The sequence below is a fragment of the Agelaius phoeniceus genome, chromosome 2, assembly GCF_051311805.1.
Source record: "Agelaius phoeniceus isolate bAgePho1 chromosome 2, bAgePho1.hap1, whole genome shotgun sequence".
NCBI classification, from domain to species: domain Eukaryota; kingdom Metazoa; phylum Chordata; class Aves; order Passeriformes; family Icteridae; genus Agelaius; species Agelaius phoeniceus.
This window is the reverse complement of record NC_135266.1, coordinates 49790134-49811011: the sequence shown is the minus strand read 5'-3', so window position 1 is coordinate 49811011 and position 20878 is coordinate 49790134. Positions and strand designations below refer to the sequence as shown.

At 40.8% G+C, this 20878-nt stretch overlaps 1 protein-coding gene across 1 annotated transcript; it reads right to left on the bottom strand.

Moving 5' to 3' along the window:
- Window positions 1–1230: 1230 nt before the first annotated feature.
- On the bottom strand, window positions 1231–16240 carry EDNRB (endothelin receptor type B). The gene is made up of 8 exons (XM_054627669.2): window positions 15957–16240; window positions 15257–15748; window positions 5965–6077; window positions 5593–5797; window positions 5163–5312; window positions 4107–4240; window positions 3435–3543; window positions 1231–1893 (listed from the first exon to the last, which is right to left on the bottom strand). The coding sequence occupies exons 2-8, from the start codon at window positions 15701–15703 to the stop codon at window positions 1762–1764; spliced, it is 1290 nt and encodes a 429-aa protein (XP_054483644.1). The 5' UTR covers window positions 15704–15748; window positions 15957–16240; the 3' UTR covers window positions 1231–1761.
- Window positions 16241–20878: the final 4638 nt, after the last annotated feature.

Below are 20878 nucleotides of genomic sequence, written 5' to 3'. Positions count from 1 at the left end.
GCAGGGGTCCTCCTCAGCTTGATTATACAAGCATTCACTTACCAGCTTTTGCTGGGTGCAACACCAGGAATGGGGCTCACCACCCCGTTTTTAGCTGTCTGCAAGGTAGCTGTAGCTACCTAAAGTCAGAAACCCATCTAAGGTAACACCAGCTGAACATTTCAATGGAAAATGTTTTCATCCTGAGCACCTTTAAGGCACTTTAGTACAAAATATGAAGTTAATCAAGACTGGAAAAAAATATAAAAATCCTTACATTTGAGATCTGGAAATTTAAAATAAAAAAATTCCTGAGTTTTGATAAATAATTTTATTATAATAAAATACCAAGCCTATTGAAAACATGTCTTTTATAAAAGCATGTTATATGACAATTTTTCTTGATAAACTCATGCCTTATTGCATGAAATATGTTAATAAGTCTTTGGGGACATCTGCAACAAATTAACAGGAAATGCAAAGTCAAAGAATGACCTGTCATGTACATCCAAAACATGCATTGCTCCTGGCAACACACATCATGTTTACTACAGGCATCTTTATCTTTTTCTGTTCTTGCAGGGTCCTGCCCACACCGTAATACTTTACAATTAATTACATTTCACTACTATTTACAGAAGCAGAAACTAATCACACATCTTCTTAGGCCCATAAATATGGAACTACAGAAGTAGAATATATTTTAAAACAGTATGAAGATAAGTATGCTACATAGTACTCTTCTCTAGAAGTACAGTTCATGAATTATTTTTTTTATGAAGATTTGAATCTAAATGGAGATAGAAGTTCAAATTCTCTCTTTTTACCTTGGTTATAATTTTTTTTTCACACACTATTTCTAAAATTATTTGCCCCAAGACAGTATTTGGATTGCAAAAACAGTTTTAAATTGTCACAAAAGTATCTCCAGTAAAGAACCATCAGGCTCTAGAATGCCCACTTTTTACACAGGATACCATCCATTTGTTTTCAACAAAAAATGAAACAACAGCTGAAATAATACCTGTTGTCTGTATGCTTCTACTAGTGTTAATTTTTTGCTTCTGGTGTGTTTTTCTCCTCTTTGCTATCAGTAGACACAAATACTCATACCCAAAGTGCTGGCAAATGCACTAAGACAGTGGCTATAGAAAGGAATTTATAGAGCCCTTGGGAGGTTCCTTCTGACAATAATAGGTAAAAACAATCATCAAAGTAAAATGCACTTTTGGCTTTACTGCATCCTTTCAGTAGCTACCTCTATAATATACCTCATAAAAATTCTACTTTTTAACATTTAGACTTCTATCACAAAGTATTTAGTGTTTTATTTTAAAAAAAAATCACAATAGTGATGGTGGTTAATTCACTTTATAAAAGATAATACATTGAGTTATATATAATAATGGCTTTGATCCAATTAACTTGATATTATGCTGCTTAATAATTACTGTGACTTCAGTTCCTACAAGTGTTACAGAGAATACAAACTTAATGTACAGGAAGTGGAGATCATTTGGAAGTGCTGATTCAGAAGTATTCAAGTGCTAACAATGACTTGTTCTTTCTATGCTTCTTTTCATGTTCCATAAATGATGATTTCATAAACGTCCATGATTTTCAATGTGACACAGTTTTAGGGCAATTTTTTAAATGTTCTTTTTTTTGTGCAAATTCAAAACTAGATTTTTCTGGATGTTGCCATCTTGTCAAAAGTAATTGCCACTTTTACTTAAAAAGGCACCAGCATTAATGTAAGGGAATATACCTTTTATGCTTGTTTTATGAAGAGCTGTACTTGTTACTGGAGCGGAAATTATCATATCCGTGATCATTAGCTTTGAACTTTAAACAGGACTGCCTTTCCTCCAGGGACAACAGATCTTTGGATTGGCACCAGCAACACAAGCATGACTGTTAAAATAAAAGAAATAAACGTTTTACATCACTCTGTTTTTGCACATGTAGCAAAATGCACTGAAAGGCTGCCCTTTCTCAGAGGTAGAGTAGGAAATGGCAAATGTGCAAGCTGCTGCTCTGGGATTAGAGCACAAAGCACAGAAATGGGGTTCAGCTCTGAGCTGCTCAAATGGCTTCATTAACAACCTTACTACTGCTGGAGTACAGGAAGAGTTATACTGAGTAGTTATATACAGTAACAGACACACACACACACATACCCCTTCAAATCTGGTCTGCAATTCTAAATGCATCTGAAAATAAAATTATGACTGTTTGTTTTCCTTTCTCTGGTAATCTTTCTTGGGAAAAGAAAAGCATTCTTATCTATGCTTTCTAAGCAAGATGCTGCTATTTAGCTCATTGTTCTGAGATGGAAAAAAGAGAAGGTAGAAAGATGAAAACCTACATATAATTCATACATTTACTAGATGTACTGCAGCCCTTTTTCTCATGGTCATGTCTGGCCTTTGGGTGCTAGAAGTGCCTTCCTCACACCCACTTACTTCCATGCTCAGGATGCTGGAGATCTCTTATGTGCTTTCAGCTCCAGTGACTCTTTCAGGGAGCCAGCAGCATAGACAGGGAAGACAAGACCAACACTAAAACCTCTGCAACCTGTGCTGTCACAATTATGTGGGAAATACATTAATACTACTAGAAGTAGAGCTGACTGGCTACTGACTGAAAGATGTTTCCAACTTGCTAGTAAGGAATTTAAACAGCCAGGCAATAACCCTAGCTGTGGCCAGTGGTTAAACGCTTGGCAAGAAAAGAAAAATCTAAAAATTTGCCATAGGCAATGTAAGGACTTCAATATAGTGTGTAAAGACAGTAAGGGTTCACAAAAAAAGCCCAACTCTTCATATTTTCCAATCAGACACAAAGACTGAAAGACTGATGGGCTGCCAGCCACATGCAATCCAGAGCCTGAAATCCTGTGTGGAGAATTTAATGTCCAGCTCTATTCTCTCAGACCAAGTTAGGACTTTGTGGTCCTAGCTTGGTCTGAGACAGGTTTGTCTCATAAAATGTTGGCGCTGGAAAGGGACAAGGACAGATTTGCACCCTGTGCCTCACATGACTGATTGAGGTGCTCAGTCAGGATGAGGGAGGCCAGGGTCAGCACCCTCCCTGGCAGGATGCAGAGGATATGGCTACGTGAATCTCTGCAGCACAGACTGAGTCTGCTTTGTCAGTGCTCTGGAAGTACTGGGTGCCAGCTTCAGTCAGGAAGTGATGTAGCACTGATTAGCATGGTCCCCAGAGGGTTCATTGTAACACTCTGCTCTTTTGCTTTCTCTTTTTGTTACCTTCAAACTTCAGTTCCTTCCTACAGAGCTTCAGCAGGAGAGGGAGAGAACATTTACCATAACCCAATTAAAATTTCAAGTAAAATTTAATGACTATTTAAAACACTTTCTGCATGTTAAGGAATGAATTCTACTATTGACATCATCTTTAAGCCAGAGGAGCAACTCCCAGCAGCCACTTACCTTAAAGCAGTTTTGGAATCTTTTGCTCACCAAATACAGAGCTATTGGATTGATGCAGGAGTTCAGTGAAGCCATGTTAATACCGATATAGTCCATCACAAGAAAAAAGCTGTGTGGAAATTAAAGTGAGACACTTCTCATTTGCTTTGAAAAGGCTTAGTAGAGGTTTACAACTATGGAAATTGGACTCCATTTCACTAATCAAGACTAGCTATTAAATGTAATAGTAATGGAGCTTAAATCAACAGGATTAACTCAAGCAAGTAACATTTATACTCAACAATAAAGTCTGAATGGTCTGAAGACCATTCTCATGAAAGTAGTTTTAGGAAATCCAACCATCTTAACTTTTGGAAGATGTTCACTGGGTGTTTTTGCACAAATTGAATCCTAGCTGCTCTGTTGAAAGGGAAAACAGGGACAGAAATCCCCTTTCTATTCTCATAGCACCACATGACAGAAGAACAGTCCCAAAAAGGGTCAGGAGGAAGATGGGGAAAAGCAAGGGAATTCCTCACAATTTTCTTTCTCTGCTACTGGAGTGAAAGCAGAGGGTCCTGGATGAAGAAGCAGGGACAAGTGACATACAGAATAAGCTAGTTCAGTTGGAAATCCAAACATGCTTATGGAGAATGCCCACAATATACAGACATTTTATTTTTGCATTCTCACCTTAGAAGTTCACATCTGTTGGGGTCCTTCTGATCATAAATAGTGAGTTTCAAGATTCTGCTTAAGTGAAGTGGGAGCCAACACAAGGCAAAAACAAGTACCAGACAGAACACAGTTTTGGCCACCTCACGTCTCTGAGAAAGAAAATTGGACAAAACAGTGTTACAGTTCCTCTCTCTCCCTCTGGATTGTTGTTGTCTTCTAATATCCAAAAGTTTAACAAACAAGATAAAAAAGCCTATCACAATAGGAGTTAGGAAAACATCAAATAGCTTATTTTCTTGGAATATGTGCTTTATCTTTTCTTTTGTTCTAGATGTCTCGCACTGATTTGATATATCTCTTATTTCAAGAAGTATGAGTAATAATATGAAAAATAGAGGTCATGAAAACACTAGTTTAAGCAATAATTTAAATTAAAATTGAGAACATATTTGTCTCCCAGATCACTTTCAGAAACCAGCTTGTTTTCTATTGCATTTCCTTATGCTTTGATCTTACATCTTATTTTAAATGCCCCAAGAGATTCCAATTACAGCTCTAACCAGGTAAGAGGAAAGGAGCACAAATACACATTATAGAACAATCATAGCTTAATTCTAGTGATGTCTGATGTTTGTGTCTGGGGCACTAGTACCTCAGAATGTCTGCTGGAATATGTTCTGCTAATATATGCTGCTAACTTCACCAGGGTTCAGCAAGAACTTTCTTCAAAATAATTAACAGTTTTATAGCACCACCTTCTAGACTAGAGCAAGACTTCAGTTTGCATCACAAAATAGCCAACTCTCATTATAGCAAAGAAGAAATAAAACCTAAAAAAACTGAAACATTAGAATCAAACAAGAATGAAACAATTTTTTGTTTTTCAGTTAAAATCTTAGGTTCCTGAGGGCTCTGATATATACATATGTATATGAGTTCAGCAGCACCACTGCTAGGAAAGTTCATTTTGCTTCTAATCCTGAAGTCATATAAGAACAGAATGATGTGGCAGGAAAATCAATAAAGTTATTAGTTAGCCCAGTTACAGAGTGGCCAGAGATAAATTTTTACCTGTTTTAAGTGGTCATTTAAAGCAATTTGCATCCCACTTTTCTTTCGTAACATCTCACAAGTCATGAGGGTATAGAAAAATGCTGTGATAGCCAGTGGCAAACAGAAGTAAAAGCTGAACAGCCACCAGTCTTTAGCTTGCTTGTAAAACTGTAAAGAAAAAAGCAAAGCAAAAACATGGTTAGGAATTAAATGCTGAGCATTTTGCTAAGTGGGCTGTAACTAATTGGTCAGCCTGTCCTGAAAAGTATTTCTGTAAGGTGTACATTACAGGTGAGAAAACAGGACAAGACAGCAATACATTCAATGCCCACAAAAAAATCAAGTATTTCTGAATGCTCTTCTTTGAACCAGTATGCTTCAGAAATGTCAGTATTTCATCAAGATCCAAGGAACTCCCCCAGAGATTTTATCAATGTTCGTGACTTACCATCATAAAGGATGTTTTCTGTGTGGGGTGAAGCAAGCAGATTCTAAGATACCTTCCTCTGTACTCCATTGTTATCATGTCAAATGCAATAGCTTCTGGAACAGCCAGGATCACTGATATGACCCAGATGAGGACAATCTCCACAGCAGTCCACTTCGGCACTCCAATTCCTTTAATGCGACTCCAAGAAGCGACTGCTCGGTACCTGAAGTGACAGCACACATTTACAAATCCAAAATATGAGAAAACTCACCCAGTTTAACGGGCTTAAATTAATTTTATTTGCATTGTATCAGCTGAGCGGAAAGGTGAATTTGAGCCAATGCTTGTATAGGAAACAAATTAGAGACTTCAATGCCAAATGGGTCTCACCTGTCTATACTGAGGGCACACAAACTCAGCACTGTGATGCCCACTGATGCCTTTTGAATGAAGGGCACTAATTTGCACATTTCAACACCGAAGGGCCAGTCCTCTGCAAGTAGCTGTGAAAAGAAAACAACAATTATTTTTTTAAAAAGGTCATTACCAATGATGAAACATGGAGTTCTATCTTGACTGTTTTCCTTTTCCACCAGGTCTTGTCCTGTGAAGACAGGCGGAATGGGGTTTGTTCAGACTGGAGAAGAGAAGGTAATGGGGACACCTCTTCAGTACCCAAAGGGGGCCTGAAAGAAGGCTGGAGTGGGACTTTTTACAAGGGTATTTAGTCATAGAACAAAGGGGATTGGCTTTAAACTGAGATATTGTGAATGCCCAAAGTGTTCCAGGCCAGGTTGGACAGAGCATTGAGCAACCTGGTCCACTGAAAGGTCTCCCTGCCCATGCCATGCTGTGGAGGTTGGAACTAGACAACCTTTAATGTTCAAGTTAAACCATTTTAGGATTCTATGCAAAACTTAGTCAAGAAGAACCTTTTCACGAGGGAGCCCCTGAGGGGTGTGTCCTAAAAACTAGACAGTAGCACTCCCACACCCTGGTGGGACAAGACTTAAATCTTAGTCCTGCCTCTTTAAGCCCTGCAAACTCCATTCCTTTTGCTTCTAACTTCATCACCCCAGTGTTTATGGGAAGAAATTATAGAGCAGGTAAGGATCTTCCTCATCTTTGAATTGTCTTTATCTGCCTTGAGCATTCACTGCTTTTTTTACACGTTCCAAATAACACATTTCTTGATCAGAAAAATACAGAAAATTACTTGAGGCTGATCAGAACAGGGACAAAACCATAGGTGCATATCTGGGGTGGGGTTTTATTGAAGCTTAGTGTCTAGGCTCCATCAGCTGAAAAGTCAGGCAACACTGGAGAGAAATCTACCCCCCCCCAGTTTTTAGCTGACCATCTGATGACAAATGAAAGGACCCACTGTATACTTAAGGAGCACAGGTAGATATGTTTGATCTAAATATTTTGCAGCAGGTAAAAACATCAGATGAATCCCTTACTAATGGTTTTTATTGACCAGTTCACCAACATTCTGTATAATAATACCAAAAGGACTACCTGCACATTCAGCATACCTCTAAGCACTAAGAAATAGAGAAAACAGCACTTTAGGATTGTTCACTTATGCTTTGAATCGTTGACTTAAATGGAAATCTTGTCACATACACAGCTGCACATTTTATCTGATTTAGGGGAAAAGATTTACTGGACACAGAAAGCACCTTACTCACAGCTGATTCTATGAACAGACAAACATCTGTAGCCTCACTTTAGCAACATTTAGCCTTTGAACTCTGCTGTGAGCTTCTTTGATGGTCAAATACACCAGAGCAGCAGCCAAATCTTCCAGTTTTCATTAAAACAACATTCTCCACAACAAGGGTTGTGCCAAGAAATAGACGCAATTGTTATATAGAAGAGTAAACTTTTGGAGTTTCTGTAATTAGTTAGATTATCTAAACCCATCTCTGTTTTTTATAACTTTCTTCAAATGAGGTCTTTGGAATCTGTTGCAGATACAGGGCTACAAAATGGAAAAGGAGAAGGAAGAATGAGGACTTCCCAAAAGAGGCTGGAAAATCTTTCCCTTGGCTTCAAACAAGGATCTCTTCAAACAACTCATTTAAGAGGGTTGTAAGAACGGAAGAATAGCTCATCATACTGCATGGATGTTTCTGGGAACCACAAAGGCTACAAAGTCTCTAAGGAGGGTTCTGGACAGGCTGGATTGATGGGCCAAGGCCAAGTGTATGAGGTTCAACAAGACGGGTCACAACAGCACCATGCAGTGCTACAGGCTGGAAGAGTGGTGAGGAAGTGGCTAGAAAGATCTGTCAGAAAAGGACCTGGGAGAGCTAGTAACACCTGGCTGAACATAAGCCATCAGTGTGCTCAGGTGGCCAAGAAGGCATCCTGGCCTGTATCAAAAGGACCAGGACAGTGGTTATCCTGGTATTTGGCACTAGTGAGGCCACACCTCAAGTGCTATGTCCAGTTTTGGGCCCCTCACTACAAGAAAGACATTGAGGTTGAGGAGCTGGAGTCTGTTCAGAGAAGGGCAACAAAGCTGGTGAAGGGTCTGGTGAATAAGTTGCATGAGGAGCAGCTGAAGAAGCTGAGATTTAGTCTGGAGAAGAGACCTTGTTGGTGTCTACCACTGCGTGAGACTGTAATAAAGTGGGGGTTGGCCTCTTCTCCAAGTAAGAAACCACAGGACAAGAAGAAATGGCCTCAAGTTGCACCATGGAAGGTTCAGATTGCGTATTAGGAAAAATTTCACTGAAAGTGCTGTCAGGCATTGGAACAGGCTGCTCAGGGAAGAGTTCAAAAAAAGATGTACGTGTGGCTCTTGGGGACATGACCAATGGTTTAGGGATAAACACCGTGGTGGCAAGGCTGATGGTTAGACTTGATGATCTCAAGAAATCTTTGCCAACATTAACCATTCCATGATTCTATAATTGAAGGTAGCCAGAGAGTTGCCTGCTCACCTTGGTTTGGTTCAGCAAAGTCCTTATGCAAACAGGCATGTCCATCTAAGGGTAAACACTTACAAGGTCCATGAGAGTTTTTTGAAGAGTCCTGATGTAATTTAAATATAATTTTATTTGAACACAAAGGAAATTAAGAACACTTTATGGCTGTGGGCTTTTGCAAACATCTATGAAGTGCCAACCAGTATTTTCACATACCAGAATACCTCCAAATACCTGCTTAACTTAGTGCTGAAAATGAAATCTTTTAAAGAAGAGCAGTAGACAAAATGCAACATAGCCCAGCTTTCTATTTCTTCAATGATCTACTTAAGTAAGACAATAAATACAACAATGCCTCAATGCAGAAATGAAGCAGAGAAATAAATTCTAAGGATTAATGTTTCTCCAGCTTTTCACATCTATTTGCCACAGAAATCAAGGACTGGGTAGCAAGTACATTGTATACTTATTTATGGCACCTACTGTACATTGTACATGAGTGTATACTAGACTAGAGAGAACTCATTTTAAAAGCACTTTGAAGTAAAATATTCTTTTCTTTGTTACTGAAATGCAGAAATTTGGTGAAATCTCTATTGGCAGGACCTGTTAAAAACTTTTATTTACATCTAGCTTGTGTGTAGACACTCCCTGTCTCTCTTCCCTAAAATCACTGCAGTTCAGCCACATGTTGTAGATTTTGCTGAACTAATACTTATCACTCAGGTGCAGACAGTCACACCTGTGCTCCAAACTGACTGGATTTGAGCCAGCTCCAGTTTGGGATTATGGAGGCGTGGCACACGACTGAATGCAGACTACTGAGAGAAAGGGGGCATTAGCTTCGGTTTATCATAATATAAAAACATTACTTTCATTCAGCCAGCTTATATCAGGGCAGAATGGACATGCAGCTGTCTGCACTGGATTGCAAAAACATGTGCTTTATGTCTTGCAGCTGATGTATTGTGAAATTCGAGCATTTTAATGCATGAGTCACAAGTTTACCATAGTATTGCAAGTGGTTAATGACACAAGCTTTACATCAAAAGCTTGAAAACATTAAGAAAGTAACAGAAAAAAAAAGTTTTGATTGCTGAAGTATGTTTCCTTGATGCTTCTGTTTGTTCTCTGTATTGCTATGGCCCCTTCAAATATGGCCTCAAAGTACAGTGAAGATCCAATGTAAAGTATTTGGGAACATCACCTTTATGGACAATGATAACTCTTAGTAAATACAGATGTAGCCTATTGCAATTTTGTACGAGTAAAATTATTCTCTTATGCCTCACAATAGGGTAGCTGTAAAAAGATTGTCATTTTACAAATGACAAATGACTTGGAGCCATGAGAGCCACTGCCAAGTGGCAGCAAAGAGAAAAATAATGTTGTGCTTTCAGAAGTAAGATGCCAAGAGTACTCTACCGCTGGCTGTATTCCGAGTGACCTTTCCAATGTTTTACAGTCACTTATTTTACGCAGGCAAAGTTTTAATGGCTGAGCAGCAGAGATGTGTTTAAGATGATATAGATCAAAAGGAAGGGGAAAACATGGCAATGAATGAAGTGAAATAATACTTAAAAGAACCAATACATCTGATGCATGCCTAGCCAACGCTTTCTCAGACCAGACAGATCTGAGCCTAAACTGATGTGCAAGCTGCAGAACTATTAAGAAGCCCCAAGAGATTCTGTGACTCACAGACACACCTGCAAATCACAATTCCCACTCTGCTTTCTCTTAGTTGAGCAAGAGCTGAGAGATGTTCTCAATCTGCTGCTGGAACGAGCCAGGCTGAGAGCACGATGTGCTGCTCTGGGGCTCAGCTGCTGTGGTCCCCAGCCAGGAGGCTGATACCTGGCTCCAACCCACTGCTGCTGCTCACGGGCTGCAGTGGGGCAGGAAGAAACAGCAAAGCGTGCGAATATTCCCGCCAGTGTCCCAGTCCTGAGCAGTGAATGCCCACGGGAAACGCAGAGCCGGAATTCGCGCTTCCGCCAAGCCGTGCGCTCACAGCAAACCTCCTTTGCAGGACACTGGACTTGATTTTCATCATTATAAACAGCAGGCACAAGAGAAACCAGACATGCAGCTCTACATCTAATTCACACACAACAGTTTTTCAATGTATCTCTGAAATGACTGGTAGATTTTCACCTGATTTTTTTTTTTTTTTTGACACGGGGAGATCATACAGATATTTTACAGGAACAAGCATTTTTCAAAACAGAAAATTTGCCCAGGAAATTAAGGTTATGGTCAGGGATAAGTCAGACAACATTACAAACTTATTACTATTTAGTGATAATTATGTCAGGGTGAGGATCTTCCCTACAGACAAGAAAATATATTTCCTGCTTTCAAGCATAGCTTGGAATGCTTTAGTGATCTATCCAATAAACTGTTTAAAATCTTAATATGAGCCATGCAATAATTTTATTTTCTTGTATCTTTATTATAACTCCTCCTAGAAACTTAATTTAAAAACCACTTAAGATAAAACAATTTTATAGAGTCATCTTGAAAATGACAGAAACCTCGTAATGTGCTGTTGAAGTAAAAAAATTCTGCAATTTCACAACTCCAGTGGAAAGACTGCATCAAAAGTAATCACTTAGAAAGCCATGCTGCTGTCAGATTGGGATGCATAATACAGGATAGAAGAAGAAGATAAAACAGGTCAAACCTTGCTTTGAAATTTGTCATGTGCATCTTTTATACAAGTGAATGTATACACAACAAATGTATACATAATGAAAAAAACTACTTTCAATTTACAAATCTATACTAGCATCATCTAACTTCAGTTTGGAGATCCACCATGAAAACTATGTATGTGTACTTTTAACAGCATTCAGACGTTTCCACTACTCCATACACTTGACTTCAGAATGGACTGCTCCCATCTAAATCCAGAGCAAAGTTACCCCTCCCTGCCACTGTCTGCAGAGTCCAGACAGGTTCCTCCACTGGACAATTCATATCTTTCTCAAGTGCCTATAACCTCCACTCGTACACCATAAAGGGTTCTTAAGCAAAACAGACTTTTAGCTTAATACTGTTAGAAATCAATAAGCTTTGTGTAAGAAATTCTGAGATGAGCTTTGCAAGACCTCAAGTAAGTGCTTCAGACCTTGAAAGAAAGGAAAAAATGCATTTCTTCCAATAAAATGGCCACTATCTTTGACATCAGAAGAACCAGAAACCAAGAGTTCTAATATGGAAGAGTGACAATCCTTTCTAAGGAGAAGCACCTTGATTAGAAAGTCAGAAAAAAGGTTGGCTTTGTCATAATGCATGGCCTATAGGTACTTGCATTACAAGAGTTAGTAAATTCATCACAAATAAATTTCCACGGAAATCTTCTTCAGAGCCTTTTTCAGAGAATAGCTGGATTAAAAAAGGAGCCAATTTGTGTCTGCATGGTATATAGAGTCCCTAATCTGGTCTTTCTTGTATTTCCAGTGCTTGATAACGCTGTATTATGTTAACCATAATTTTTATGTAATCCCTAAATAAAGTTAATGAAAATAAATCAGTGCCTGCAAAGCTGACTCAGGCCCTTGATTAGTGGCTTGGATGAAGACTAGATTTTTTTCCTTCCCTTAAAATTTTTTTCTCCACTTTTCCATTGAGCTCTGAGAAAAAGGAACCTATGACAGTATTGCCAGGTAGGCATTCTTCCTCAGACATTTGTTGGTAGTCAAGAGTTCAGAACACCCCACAATAATGTGCAGAGCCTAAACTGCTCCCCTTGTTAAAACTCCGCTGGGATATGACAATAAATTTGACTTAATATACAGGAGTAAATATTACAAAATAAGAGAGAGAGATGTTGTTTGTGCATCACAAGAGAAAGCATGTTAGTATGTGATTTTAAGCCTATGAGAGACAAAGCTAGTGAAAGTTTGGAATTTCCAGTCCTGATGTTTTGATGTCTTAGACATGGGACTTAACAACTTTATCTACTTGGGAAAGTCAGCATAAACTGTCCAGAACTGTAGACCTGTATTGTTAGGTGCACAAGCTGCCACTGTCTTGTCTTCCAAAGTTCAAGTGCAGAGAAGAACATAAAAATCTCACTGACCACCTAGTCTATCCCTCTGCTCCTTAATTGCTGTTTGTGGCCTCAAATTAACAAGGACTTACTCTGTTTAGTGGAGCTGCATAGAATCACCTGCACATCCAATCAGTAGCAGTTTTGCAAAGTTTCTACACTGCCAAAACATTACATACTGCAGAATGACTGTCTCAGACTTTGCTTCCCATTCTGCAGCTCAAGATCCAGGCAAAGCCCGACCATTTACCAGGACCCAGAATGCCAAAAAGATCTGCCAGGTTCTACATGCTGGAACTGAACTCCCTTCAAGCCCTCATTTCATGGCCAGTTTCCTGACTGTGTGACAGATTCTGATATTTTCCATTTTCCACTGAACATATTGCATTATATTCAAATTAAGGAATGCAACTAATTAGCATCCTATGTGTTGGAGTGCATTTGCCTCTCTATCCAGGTAACACCTGTTTTTCTTTAGATACCCTCAGTTTAGGAGATGTCAATTTTCATTTGTGCACTTTTTCAGCTATTTATGTGTTCACTTAAGTAGTCACAGGGGACATCTTTTGCAGCTATCCCTTTTAATACCTAATAAAAACTTCTTCTAGTGCAGCTTTTGAATTGTCTCCTATGGGTCTGTCTGGAGAGCATTCACAGACACTTTCACACTTTCTAGGGCAAGTGTAGAGGAAAGAACTGCTCCATTTTATTAACATGAGAAATTCTCTCACACTGTTTCATGCAGCTGCCTTACTGACAATGTGGCAGCAAATTCTGAATCTGGATCTGTTTCATGCAGTCTTAAATTGTTTCAAACTGCAAGCTACAATTGCTAAGTATATTTGATTTACTGAGGGAGCCTTTGCTTTATTGCATTACTGTATGTATTCTCCCTGTTGCTCTGGAATGAAATGGGACGTAGAGTTGATAAAAAGTTATCAACTCTAACTGCCCTCAAAAGTTTGATTAAATAAACATAGTATCTAAGAGGTATTTTTTCCTTGTTTTTTTAAACTTGCATTTATTCAAAAATTCTGTTTTAAAATAGCAAATATCTCACTCATTATTATAAGGGATAATATAAAGAGATTATGGGCTCTTCAGTAAGATGAGTAGTAGTGAGGGAGATTTAGCACCTGAGAGCTATTGCACAGCTCCTAGCATTATCAATAGTACAATAAAGATCCCAGATTGCAGCTAGTGCAATATTTATTGGTTAGCAGTCTGATCCTTTACTCCTCCTAATCCAACCTACTCATGATGATACACTTGGTGACATTCAATCAAGATAAGAACTGAGGTATATTACTGCATATTAACATTAATTTTGAATGGATCACTGACATTGCAAAGTCTCACACTGAACAGCTGTTATTGATTTAATCTTTTTGATTTTTCTGAGATGAAAAGAATCTTTTTGTTCAGCATATTTTTTTGCAAAAACACATTTTTAAAGCAGTTATTTTGTTTTCTAAATTCCACCTTCATTCAAAAGAGCACACTCTTCTCACAAGAATTGAGAGTGTATAGTATAAAAACTACTGAAACTTCAAATCTGAGAACTAACATGTAATCCAAATTAACTGGATCGTGAATTTAACACAATGATTACATTCCCTACTTTGTAATACTTAAATATTTTAAAATGATAAAGAGAGGAGATTCTCTCCTCTCAGCAGCTTCTGGGATAACTCTAAGGATTCAAAATCTGTCCCTTCAATGTGGCTTTCTGAAAGTACAAGTAAGAACCCCTAGTGTACAATCATGCATACAAAGTGAAGAGAAGGTGATAGATGAAGGCTCTTCTGTTCACTTTATGAAGCCACTGATGGGTGCACAGGGATCCAGACTGCAAACTTTAAGAGCAGAAGGAGCTCTATTATTTCCAGTATACCTTCAAAGAGTGCTAGATTACAACTAGAGGCTGGATTCGACTGCCCAACTAATTCCTTAGGACAAATTGCACAAGCTGGGTAGAGAAGACGGGGCTTGTCTCCCCTCCATGGCAAGTCTTATCAAGTCAAAGTACAGACGACTGAAGGTACAAGAGGAGCAGGTGCGGCTCATTCCCTCCCGGCTGCCCATGCTGCAACACTGGCAAGGGGTGAAAGCGTTCACAGCTCAGGAAAGCATCCTGCCTCCCAACCAAGAGATGTATAAAACCGCTTAGCTGAAAGATCTTGGTTCCTCCTAGAAAAGCCCCGGCATCAAAAGGGACTATACAGACCCATGTAAAAGTATCATGACCAAGGCTTGCAACATCTGAGGACAAGGGACCAAGTGGTACCCACAGGAGAGGGTCTTCTGTGCTTCCCCTCCATTCCTCGACCAGCCCATTGAACATCTATCTATTGCATTTACTTCCTTTATCCCTACAGCACCTGTTTCCAGGTGATTTTCAGAGCTTCGTCACCTCCATTCTGCCCCATTCCCAGCCTAGACGATGAGAGAGATGGGACTGAGGCACAGAGAGGGTGCCATCTTCGACCACATCTGACCAGAATACCACCCTCCGGCAGGGTTTTGTCGTGAGGTGAAGTCCACGGGTGTGGACTTCAGTCCCAGCCAGGAGGGGACGCGTCTCCCCGCGGCGGGGACGGGCACCTGCGGGGGCCGGCAAGGAGCACCGAGCGGTGACCGCCGCACCCCGCGCCGGCTCCCGAATCCATCCCCGGCCCCTCCTCACCTTGTAGACATTGATGGGAATGTCGATGATGATGTGGAGCAGGTCGCCCAAGGCCAAGCTGGCGATGAGAATGTTGGGGCCGTTCCTCATGCACTTGTTCTTGTAGATGATCCGCAGCAGCGTGGAGTTGCCGATGATGCCCAGGACGAAGACCAGGCAGGACACGACCGTGTTGATGTACTTGAAAGTCTCCTTGATCTCCGTCTGCCCCGTGCACATGGGGGGCGAGGCGGAGCGCGGCCGCCCCGCAGCCGCCCCCGGGCCCTTGGGGAGCGCGGCCGGGCGGGACGCGTTGTGCTCGGCGCCGCGCAGCGCGGGGGTCGCGCCCGTCGGGGGCGCGGCGGCGGCGCTCTGCCTGCCCGGGCCGGGCCGGAGCAGGGAGCCGTCCTCCTCGGCGGCGGCGGCGCGGCAGCTGAGGAGCAGCAGGAGCAGGAGGAGGGCGGGCATGGCTGCGCGGCACGGCAGATTGCCCCCGCCGCCGTCAGCGCCGACCTGCGCGGAGAGAGGGGACAGGGCGTCAGCTGCGGGGACACCGCGCCCGCCGCTCGCTGCCCCGGGGCCGGGGCGCTGCCTGTCCCGGGGCGGTGCTGGCGGCTCCGCCGGCAGAGCAGCGCCGGGGCGAAAAGCTGCGCGGCGGCGGCTGCGGCCAGCAGCCCCTCCGGCCGGACCTGCTCGGCGTGTCGTGTCGTGTCCCCCTCACCTCGGCGAGCGGAGCCGAGCCGATCCTCCCCGCCCGCCGGCCAGGCAAGGCAGGCGCGCTCCGCTGGCTGTGGCTGTCGCCGCGCTCCGCGCCCCGGCTGCGCGTCCCCGCCCGGGCCCGGCTGCCGCCGCTCGCCGGCGATGGGCGCTCCGCTCAGGAAGGCGGCAGGGACGGGCGCTGGCGGCAGAGCCCGGTGTCCGTCAGCCGCGCACCAGAAGCCGTGGCCAAAGTCGCGCCGGCGGTGCAGGGCCCCCCCTTTTCTAAAAGATTCAACCGCATCTGGCCCATCAGTCACAGCCAGACCCCACCCGCGTCCTCCGCCCCCAGCGCAGCCCGGCCCAGCCCCCCCGCCTGCCGGCCCCGCGGAGCCTCCCATCCCCGCTGTCCGGAGTGTCCCCCGGCCCAAGGGCTCCCAGCCTCGGCACCGACCAGGCAAAATGCCCTGCGACCTCCCCTTGTCTTGTACCAGGCTGACTTGGCGGGCTTTGAAACAATTTTTCAGGAGAGTTGTTACAAGAGGTATGGGAATTGCGGGAGGACAATTGGGAAGAAGAGGGCACTTCCCCGCTGTCCTGTCCGAGGCTCACTCCCAGTAGCTGGGTATGAGATTCTCCCTGCTGCAGAAACCCCCTTGCACAGCCCGAGGGGCGCACATGCTGAAGAAGCTTGCCTGTACAACATCTACGAGTTTAGTGCCACGTCTTAAAGCGCTTCACAAAACCTTTCTTACATCAGAATTAGTATTTTGGCTGCCCTGAAGTTGCAGTTCGGTTATCTGGTTGGTTGCCGCTTTGGGCAGCCTTAGCAAGGCGTCTGATCTCAGCGAACTCGTTCCAGTCGTTGCACCCTTCAGTGAAGCGTAAGGAAAGGACGAAAGAGATTTGTACCGGATTTTGTGAAGACTAAGAACAGCCTCTGCAGGCTGGAGACAATTGCATGTCTAACTAAAGAAAGCTGAATTTAAAGCTGTTTGTCAGCATCTCTGTGTACATCTCCCTGATGATCTTTTTTCCTAAATCACTCTCAATGCTAAATCTTGAATATGTACATGCTTTGTTACAGAAGCAACCTGCTCACCTACATTATTGACAAAACCCATCTGGGAAAACACTGAAAACCACATGCTTTTTTTTCCAAAATTGGTGATCTGATTTATCTAATCTTTCCAGTATCTCCTGCTAACATACCCTTGCACTACTGGAGCAGACAGCCTTTTCTTGTCCTCATTTAGCTTCCTTTTCACATCTCCATCTTTATTTAAAAGACTGCTCTATTAATCACCTTTCCCATTCAATCATTCTTGATCAGTTTCCTCATTTATGTCACAGTGTTTTTTTCCCCATTTTAAATTACAGTATTTGTGGAATAAAGCCATCAAAGTCACTTCTAAACTGTACAGGGGTACCTGGAGGCTGCATTCCAGCTGGAAGACTGATCTTTCCAAGTTCACATTTTTCCAGACTGTGTTGTGCAACATGATTCATTTTTAAACACCATGGCAGATTCCTCTCCCAAAGATAAAAGTATGAACACTGAATTCAATATTATATTCTGAGCCCTGGGGATTTAAACAGTCTTTTTGGTTTTCAAGTTTGCATTTCCTCAATTTCCAATTCAGCAATCCGTAAGAGAACAATGTTTTGCTAGATGCAATATTCATTCAGAAACTCTTGCCAATTAACACAGCATTAACTTTAATCTCAAAATGCTTTTTTACTTGCAAGGCTCCAGACAAGTCTCAAAGGCTTTCATGCTGATCCAGACAATCAAGAAATATATTGTGACTACAGTGAGATATGCCTGCTAACATTTTTATTATCACAACTCTGTAAGATATTTGGTACTAGTGGCATGTCCATTGCCACCACTTACTCCAGCTCCAGAAGTTTTGGTAACAGCAATTTAATTTCTGAAATGTTTGATGTTACTATGTACAAACTTAGTATATACAGAACTTTGGGCAGATGCTGACACCTGAAGCACATTAATCTTTAATATTGCCCAAAATGAGTCTACGTGACAAAGCATCTAAGCTGCTTCTGGCTGCAACTAGCCAAATTTACCACCCTTTGCTTGTTTCTAGTATTTTTTCAGATATTTGAGGAATTAAACCCAGCATATGCTGTGGAATAAGTCTGCTTTAATTAACAAAAATTAAAGGAAAACACATTTTCACATAAATTTATCTGAGGATTAAGATAATACTGTATTAAATACCAAGACCATAGCAGATATCTTGGCAAATTAACTGTAATTTGAATGAAGATCAACTACCAAGGTTAATTTAGACTGCAACAAGAGAAAACATCTGTAAATATAATAAACTTGTGCCCTTTAAGTGGCCTCTGCTAATTAAGCTATGAAAGAAATTCCTTACTGAACTGTATGGAATACATTATATAAGATTATGTAAGCTGCTGCTAATGTGTCTGGCCTTTTTTTTTTTTTCTGGGTAGCAGAAATACTTCTTGTCCTATGGAAAGTTCACTTTTGTACAAAGCAGGAAAAGATGAATCCTCCAGACTGCCTATTACTCATTTTATTGTATTCTGCACTTCCACTCCATTTCATCCCAACAGATATTAACAATTATATGAAGTAGCCAGTCACTGTTTTAATAATAAGTCAGATGCAACATTTCCATCAATGACTGATAATGTTCAGACTTTTTTTTCTTTTCCTAATTTGGAATACCATTTGCAAAGTAAAAAGACTGGATAACTTGGAACCATCACCAGGATGACTTTTAACAACAGAAAGACTTTAAAGACTATTATTTTACATGTAGGATAAATCACGAGAAGTGGTCACAATTATAGCATCAAAAAGTCCTTTAATTAATAAGCTTATGAGACACACTGCAGGATTGTATGTTTTAATTCATATAATACTTTATTGAATCAATGAGAATTTTGTTATGAGTTTGCAGGTACTTTTGCAAATCCCATTAACTTTCTGTTTATGTTGTTCAGCAACTAAAGCAGCCTCAGAAGTCTGCCTCATCAGGCCTGCTTTTCGTTTTATTGAGTCTGGTGGAAATTTGCCCACTAACTGGGGCAAGTCTGGGATGAATAGAAAGAATAGCTGTCTCAGTGTGAGCCACTCATTAGATGCATGAGTTCAATTAAAGTCAGAAAATAGTCCTCTGTGTTACAGAAGTTACTATAGAAACATTACCAATGGCAATTTTGAAAGAATAAAAGTACTTCGAGAAATTAAGATATTAAGATACTGCAGTTTTGTAACTGCATATGTTCATGTACTGGACATTATCTGTCTCATTTTTTTTCTTAGTCTAAACTTATGCAAAGACATGGAATTCTTTTTAGTATGATGTGTAGCTATCCTTTGTTTTTTTCTACAAAGCTAAGCAACTTCCATAAATAATAGTGTTGACTGTCAATTGCAGTGTATTGACATAATACTTAATTCTTAAAACAATGAAACAAAATTTATCATAAAAAGTTATAATAAAACCTAACCAGTAGATAGCACCAATGAAACATAAAGCTTGGATGCAGATACCTGTTTTAATGTAGATTACATTGTGTATGATTGCAAGATCAAAACAAAGAAAATCAAATTTGTACTAAGAAGAAAACATCTGTTTTTTATAGTTTTTTAATAAGATTTTGAGGATTTTAAAAATGAAATTAAGTTCAAGCCTTTGAGTCAGACTGGTTGATAGCTGAAATTTTTCTTCCCATCTAACTCTAAAATTAAAGCCAATATGCCACTTATTAAATTTATTCCCCTCATTCTTCCTATTCAGCAGCAGCAAAGGAAAACACAAGGTAAATTACAGTTCTGAAACTGATATAGCAGCATGTAATTAAACTGAGGTATAAAACACACTGAATCATTGTGTATTAAGGGAAAAGTTACTGAAATGGGTTTGGGGAAGTAGCTGCAGGTTTGAAAGAAGAGCATTTCTGAATTTTATGGAAATGATTAAAACATTTTTTTGCTTGTTTGTTTTTTTCCCCACAACACTTCAATAGAATAAAGGTGAACAACTTTATTTTTAGATTTCAGCTGTAATATAAGTTTGGATCAGAATTTCCCAGGAAGCCTAGATAAAATCAGTTATTTAAAAAAAATACATGTTTCAGCTGCTGTGTAATGTATGTATGCATTTATACAAGGGAGGTGATAACTGGCCATACATTGTTTATGTTGTACACAGAGATTACTCCAGGCAAGCTTTTCAAGTCTGGATTAAATTCATTTCCAGACAAAATGCCTGACTTCAGCAAAAGGTGCTGTTATTCACTCATCCATGTTTTTCTGCAAGTGTGGCCATGTAATACTAACACTGTGTTCATCTGGATAGAGAAAATCTGCCACCACATTCTGGCTTTAAAATGTACTGATAAGCTGCACACCAATAAAATCATTCAGTTAAGAATCCTCAGAACAAGGAAACCCATGCTGTGAATTAAAAGACAGATTTCATGTGCCAGAGAGCTGGCTGTCCACAGGCTTCTTGTTTACTTCATGCTTGGCTCTGCACAGGATGGTTCCACCTAGCTACAAATCAAATCTATTACTGTGAGCTAAGTGGTGATGGAAGCTGGTTTTTGCCAAAAGGCACTGGGGTTCCTTCCAGGCAGTAATCTGTCTGCCCTTCCTAACAACTAAAATAGTCCCTGGGATCCTCTGCTTGCATTGGAGAGGGAGACATTTCCATTTCTAAGGTGAGAACTGCTTTCTTGAGGGGACTTAATGATCTTAAGGGTCTTTTCCAACCTAAGGGATTCCATGATTCTGTGACTTTCACCAAACTGCACTGACAGACTCAGGGAAATAAGCAAGAGATAATGTTTAGATGCCATATATCCAAGAGGTAGAAGTACTGTTTATATGGTTGACTGGAAGCTACTCAAATGCTCAGAGATCTTTAAAAGTCTTTCTACAATTTC

What these genes read in the sequence shown, in the direction of transcription:
- EDNRB (XM_054627669.2), bottom strand. Translation starts at nt 15,703, where the DNA reads ATGCCCGCCCTCCTCCTGCTCCTGCTGCTCCTCAGCTGCCGCGCCGCC. An exon ending in TAAATGACCACTTAAAACAG is followed by an intron (nt 4,241 to 5,162) that starts GTAAAAATTTAT and finishes TTTCTTTCTCAG; the next exon opens with AGACGTGAGGTGGCCAAAAC. An exon ending in AACAGATGTGAACTTCTAAG is followed by an intron (nt 3,544 to 4,106) that starts GTGAGAATGCAA and finishes ATTTCCACACAG; the next exon opens with CTTTTTTCTTGTGATGGACT.